General features: G+C 41.6%; 1 protein-coding gene across 1 annotated transcript; it reads left to right on the forward strand.

The window, feature by feature from the left end:
- Positions 1-3,221: 3,221 nt before the first annotated feature.
- Positions 3,222-6,404, forward strand: LOC140160466 (uncharacterized). The gene has a single exon (XM_072183702.1). It carries the CDS (start codon positions 3,222-3,224, stop codon positions 6,402-6,404), a length of 3,183 nt encoding a protein of 1,060 aa, XP_072039803.1.
- Positions 6,405-6,746: the final 342 nt, after the last annotated feature.

The raw sequence follows: 6,746 nt of genomic DNA on the forward strand, positions 1-6,746 counted from the left end.
CCAAATTTGCACGCTACGGTATGCTATATAGAAGTTGCCGGGAATTACAAATTTGGTACCAGCATGGGAGCCGCCATCTTGGGAAAAGGGGGTGCTGGCGTAGACTAATTCCAATCAGCCGTCTACACTTCGCATGTACTGTGTATGCTTCGTAGTGACGACTGATTATCTTACAGCCAATATCATGACGGACTTCTGAAAACTATTCAATGCGACTTTGGTTGTGCGCCGTAGCGCGATTGACTAGCGGCGCCCGCGTACCGCGTCGCTGTACCGCGCCGCTGTGACAAGATCGCGCTCTGAACTTCTAAAAACAACAAACTCCGTCAAAAGGTCAATTTGGACACAACTGCGCATGCTCTATGCCACAGGAATCCTGTTGCAAAATCCGTCACTTTTTTTCCACGTAGTTTTCTCAGTCGTCAATCCAGACGGTTGACGACTGAGGGCAGCAGTCTAGTGCTGGCGACCGTCGACTCGACGGTCGCCAGCATAGACATACCACCTAGACCTATTACTGCCCATCCCTTACCACAGCGGGAGGTGAAGCCCGGTATCCAAGGTGATATTGACGGATTGACGGGGTTACTAGGCGCGGAGAAATATTGCGTACATTCTGACGCGCTCGTTTGCGTGGTTACTGCGCGGTTATCGCCCGCGTCAAATGCAGCATGTTCCGTAGACGCGAACACGTCTGCTTATTTGCGTCTGGGTTGCGTCCTTGTCAAAATTGTTGCTATGCAGTGTTGACTTCACTACGCGAAGCAAAGTCATAGGTCTAGGAACTTGTTTGTCTGGGGTCGCCAGCACCCCCGAACGCGCCCAGCAGCTCCCAGCACCATGACTACGCGTAACAGTACGCGTTCCCGACTGTCAATCATCAAGGGTCAATCACCTCGAGCTTGACAACGATATCTGAATAGACTATTGCCAAGTCTTACGTGTAGGCGCGAAATCAAGGTTAATTTTTGTGATTGAAACAGTATTTTACTTGTATAAATCTTGGTCTGGAGAGTGGGATTGTTGGTCGATTTGATGTATTTAATAAATTAAGTTAATGGATGCGCTAAAATATTATTAAAAGTATTAAAACAGCTATTCAACATTTGAAAAAATACGCTGTTGCAGGCTTGAAAAGGTCTAACCTTGATTGCAGCAAGCCGTGATTTTCACGGGTAATTTTATTTCTTGAACGCGGAGCACGGGCGCGATGCAGCCGGTAGAAATCGCGGTAGTGTTCCAGGCCTACGCGGTGGCAGGGTAATGGCGGCATCCATAGTTTTATTACATTTATCTTCGAGTGACGCTTCCCAATCTTATTTATTCCCTGATAAAACGGCAAAGTTTAGCCGCTACCTGAAAAATACTGAATTCAACTTGTAAGCTTACATACGCACAAAGGTTCCAGGCATGACGAATTTTGCGCGCTCTCGCGTAACGCGTAGTCTCGCTCGCGTTCGCGTATACGCTACAGTAAAAGTGTGGATTCATCATGGATTAACAACGGTTGGCTCCTGTACAAAGGTATAGGAGGAGTTGTTGAAACAGAAATCAAACAATAAATGGGCAGCGACATTATGCACAATACATTATCGATTTGAACTCGCTGGGCCGCTCCGGCAACACGCGCTATATTATACCGGGTATATACATGTGGTCAAGTTCATGGAACCTGCCATTTTCGTGTATACACAGTTATAGACAAATGGCCCTAAAATAAAACGGCCTCGTTCATTTTTCCTTAAATTTTGCATATGATGTTGTGACATAGCTAAATTCTGCATATTCAGCTTATTTGTGAAAAAATAACCTAACAGAGTCAGAGAGTCTAATACTTAACAAAGGGAAAATGTCTAGCATTGTTTGCCTCTCAGAAAGAGAACTTTATTAACAACTTCTAATTTATCCTTATGAATATTATGAATAAGATAATTATGATACAAGAGGAGATGTGCTCTAGCACAATGAGTTTGGTGAAATAACCAGTTTAATAGAAATGCACATCTATTGTGATCTCAGGGTTGTGGAAAAACCAGGACATTAGATGTGATATGTAATGGTAACATTTTATGTTTCCATGCTAAAATTATTATATTTTATTTATCATATGAACTTGATGCTTTATGATTATGATATAATTATACTAATCTCTTATTGGTATCAATTAGGTTGGTGGTGATTAACTACAACAGATATTATAAAGATATGTCAATTTTACATATATAAAATTGAGATTCCTATCAGGTTATTTTATATCAATGAATAGCTATTAATTAAGAGAATTTGGATTAATAAGGGAGAAATCAAGTTTATGCTCCTAATTAAAGCAGTGAGCAATTTATTGCCGAAATTAATTAACATAGAGGAGTATAACAATTTTATAGAGAGTTAAAATCTGGGTGGAATTTGGATTTCCCAGGGCCTTAAATAATTAGGTAAAATTGGGAATCTTACATCACAGACCTCCCAAGATGGCACAATTAATATGGGCGGACAAAAGAGATGAAATTGCCCTCTTTTGTTCTGATCTTCCTACCTGCATATTTTGGAACTTATGTAAAAGAAATTTACATAGATAAAATGTGATTGGTTAGACTTTTATCAGTCCATGATTTTAGAGATGTAATTGGATAAAATATAAAGTGGGAGGAACTTAAAACAAAGAATATTCTATTCCACTTTTTAAGATATGGGAGGACAACACCCAAACTTAGAGAGTTCTAAATCTACCTTTGAAGCTAGCTGGAGTCTACACACAGTAGCTGGAGTCTGAAAATATAGGCTCACTAAGAATTGAAGAACATGTCTTCGAAATGATGGTGTTAAAATAAATCATAATGAACTAACTGTATTGTGACTGGTACCAAATGCGTCTTGTTATTTATGTATGATGGACCAACACCCATCTAGCCATAAGAAAACCAGTAAATATTAACCGCTCGGCCAGCAAGACATCGTAACATGGTAGCAGCGACGTCTAAAACCAAACCCAAAATGTTCTTCAAGTGACAAAGCTGGACTGTAAAGTTGTGAAGTTGTTCATCTTATGTGGAGGAAGACTAACGGGACCCCAGTAGCTGTGGGTAAGTCATCTGTATGTTAATGTAGTGAAATTGGCATATGGTGTTAATTTGAATCCGACATTCAGATTGGTGTTAGTCACACTAGGCCTCGCACAGTAGATATATTGTAGCAACTTAATTTTATCAGTTCAAGGCACAATGTCAGAAACCGGCTCCAATTTCGGTTTTGAGGAGTCTCCCCTTTTTCAGGATGACTTAAACGACACTGACCATGTCAGTGAAATTGGTGACAGGGGTCCCAACCCTCTGCCACCAGAGGAGGAAATTAAACACCTCAAAGATATGGTGGGCGACTTGCAACAGAGCCTCCATAGTTACAAAAATCAGCTTCAATTCCAAAGGATTCAAGCTGATAACAGCCAACCAAATCCTAATAATGCAGTGATGTTGGCTCAGTTAAAACTGGAACAACTCCGGTTAGAGAATAGAGCAAAAGAGGTCCAATTACAGGCAGAACGGGAGAGAAGGGATTTTGCATCAAAGTTTCCCAATAGCTCCCTTACATACGACAGTATAACGTCTGCATCACCAACAAATTCCAGTCCCGGGGTCCCTAAAATTCCCAAAATTCCCCTCCCCAAGTTAGACTCCAAGGATGATGTAGACAAATATTTGTGCTCCTTTGAACACATTGCTCAGGACCATGGGGTACACATATCCAAGTGGATCACCATTTTGGCACCAAAACTAACAGGTAAAGCCAGAGATGCATATAATGACTTGGGTGCTGACTGTACATACGCTGACCTAAAAGCAGCCATTCTGGCAAAATACGAATTGACTGCCGAGGCATACCGCCTAAAGTTCCGAAGACTGGAACGGGAACAAAACCAAAGTGTAAAGGAGTATGTGTCGAATCTCGAACGCTTCTTTACAAAATGGCTAGAATTTTCAGGGGTTCAGCAGGGTGACTACTATGCACTTTTCGACCTTATCATATCAGACCAGGCTTACTTCCGTTTACCAACGGAAATAACACAGTACGTAAAAGAAAAGGAACCAGCGAATCGTCAAGCTATGAGTCAATTAGCTGACAAACTGGTTGACCTAAAAGGTGGTAGTAAATGGCTCAACAGCCTCAATACTCGTAAACCCAAACCACCTCAAACAGACAGGGACAAAAAGACAACAGCATTTACTAGGTCATCCTGGACGCCCCCAGCCTCGGGAGGTAAAACTGAATATAAGAAATATGAGGGTACTAAGTCATATGCACCAAAACCAAAAAACAGTGGTCCACCCACTTGTTACCACTGTAACACAGTAGGACATATTAAAGCTAATTGTCCTCGATTGCCAGGTACTGATACTGGGGCTACTCCCAAACCAAAGCCAGTATTTTTCTGTGGTCAGTCTTCAGATACATTTGACCAGACTGACTTGTCACAGACAAATCTTGACGAGACTCTTTGGAAAAACACATATAAGGGTACCATAAATGGAGAACCAGCATATATCGTGCGAGATGAGTGCTGTGCACACAGCGTAGTGCACACAAACTTTGTCAAGTCGGAAGACTATATTCCGAATAAGACAATTACCATTAGGGGGGCTATCGCTAAAGCCACCCTACCAATGGCAAAAGTTCAAATTTGTTGTCCCCTGTACATGGGTGAGATGACAGTCGGTGTTGCTGACACCATTCCTACTGACATGCTTTTCGGTAATGAAATGGAAAAACTTTCCAAACAAAGTGACGGTTCTCTAGATATGTTATTTGGCGGGTCTCATACCCAGGCAAAACTCAAATCTGAGCAAACTTCAGAAACTTTGGTTGTGAACCGCCAACAGGCCAAAATTGCAAAGAAACTTCACCTTGAAGTTGACCAAAACATGGCGGAAAGTGGGGTAAAACCACACCAGGTTGATTTTCTCGATGACACCAATGACAGTGACATGGGAACAGGTATTAATGTGGGTGACAACAAAACCACTGACACTCATGACAACACCTTACTACTTGAGCTCCCCTATGCTGTTAACTGTTGTGATGATGACATAAAACCCAATATTATGACCAAAACCAGCGAAGCAAAACTGACTGAGACTACGCAAAATGATATATTAGGTAACAGTCTTGATCCTGCACAATTGAAACACTTACAACAAATTGACAAAACCTTGACAGGAATTAGGGATCGTGCACTGACCTATGAGGCATCCAAAGAACATAGAGTATGTTTTTATGTCAAAGATGGGGTTTTATTTCGCAAATGGAGCAGGCAAACTGCTAATAAGACAGATACAACAAAGACAATTAACCAAATTGTAGTACCTCAACCAACTAGGGCTGGTATTTTGAAAATGGCACATGATATCCCTATGTCGGGTCACCTTGGTATAAACAAAACCAAGGATAGAATACTCGCCTCTTTCTATTGGCCTGGGATATTTGCTGATGTCGCTAAATATTGTAGGACTTGCGACATTTGCCAGAAAACGGCAAAATTTCACTATACACTCAAAGCTCCACTACACCCGATTCCAATTGTAGGCAAACGAATGGAAAAGATTGGGATTGATATTCTGGGACCTTTACCCAGGTCAACCAGTAGGAAAGCATACATACTTACTGTGATTGACTATGCTACACGATATCCATGGGCAAAACCACTGTCCAATATTACTACTGAGTCAGTTGCTCAGGCACTGTGTGAGATCTTTTCTGAGTGGGGTCTACCTGAACAGATACTCTCTGATCAGGGAACAAATTTCTTATCAAAGACAATGCAAGAGTTATACAAACTCATGCAAATAGAGCCAAACATTGCAGCTCCGTTTCACCATGAAACTGCGGGTTTAGTTGAGAATTTCAATGGCACAATCAAATCCATGTTGCGCACATTGTCTGACATGCAGTTCAAAGAATGGGACAAATACTTGCCCCTATTTATGTTTGCATATCGAGAGGTCCCACAAGCGTCTCTAGGGTTTTCACCCTTTGAACTTGTGTTCGCAGAACCAGTCCGAGGACCACTCGATATTATACGGGAATCATGGACGGGACCATCTTCCAATGACAAAACAGTCATTCAATATATTGTTGACCTACGTGACAAACTGCATGACATGACCAAACAAGCACATGAACATTTGGAGGTCGCCCAACAGCGACAAAAGACTTGGTATGACAAACATTCACGTGACCGTAGTCTCCGACCAGGACAACAAGTTCTTGTCCTTTTGCCTACTCATCCCAGTAAAGTATTAACACGCTGGCAAGGCCCATATATAGTTACTAGAAAGGTCAACGACCTCAATTATGAAATTGATGTGGGTAAAAAGAACAAAAACTTAAGGTATACCACATCAACTTGTTGAAAGAATACCACCAAAGAGACAATGACACACAAGAAGCCGTATGTCTCATGGTACATACATGCTCTGACGACGACGATTCGTTTACCGAAGATTGGTCACCACCTGACCCACCTTTGAGCACAACACAAACTGAAACTTATCAAGACTCCGATATTTCTGATGACCTTACTGAATCACAGAAGTATCAAATGATCTCTGTACTTCAATCCTATGCACCGGTAATGAGCAATGTCCCAGGGCGTACAAATTTGGTAGAACATAGTATTAGGACCACTACAGAAACGCCCATCCGTAGAAAACCATACAGGTTACCCTATGCAAAAGAAGTTGAAGTCAAGAAAG

The sequence above is a fragment of the Amphiura filiformis genome, chromosome 9, assembly GCF_039555335.1.
Source record: "Amphiura filiformis chromosome 9, Afil_fr2py, whole genome shotgun sequence".
Classification (NCBI taxonomy): Eukaryota; Metazoa; Echinodermata; class Ophiuroidea; order Amphilepidida; family Amphiuridae; genus Amphiura; species Amphiura filiformis.

Excerpts from the sequence above, each read along its gene's own strand:
- LOC140160466 (XM_072183702.1), top strand. The coding sequence starts at position 3,222 with ATGTCAGAAACCGGCTCCAATTTCGGTTTTGAGGAGTCTCCCCTTTTT.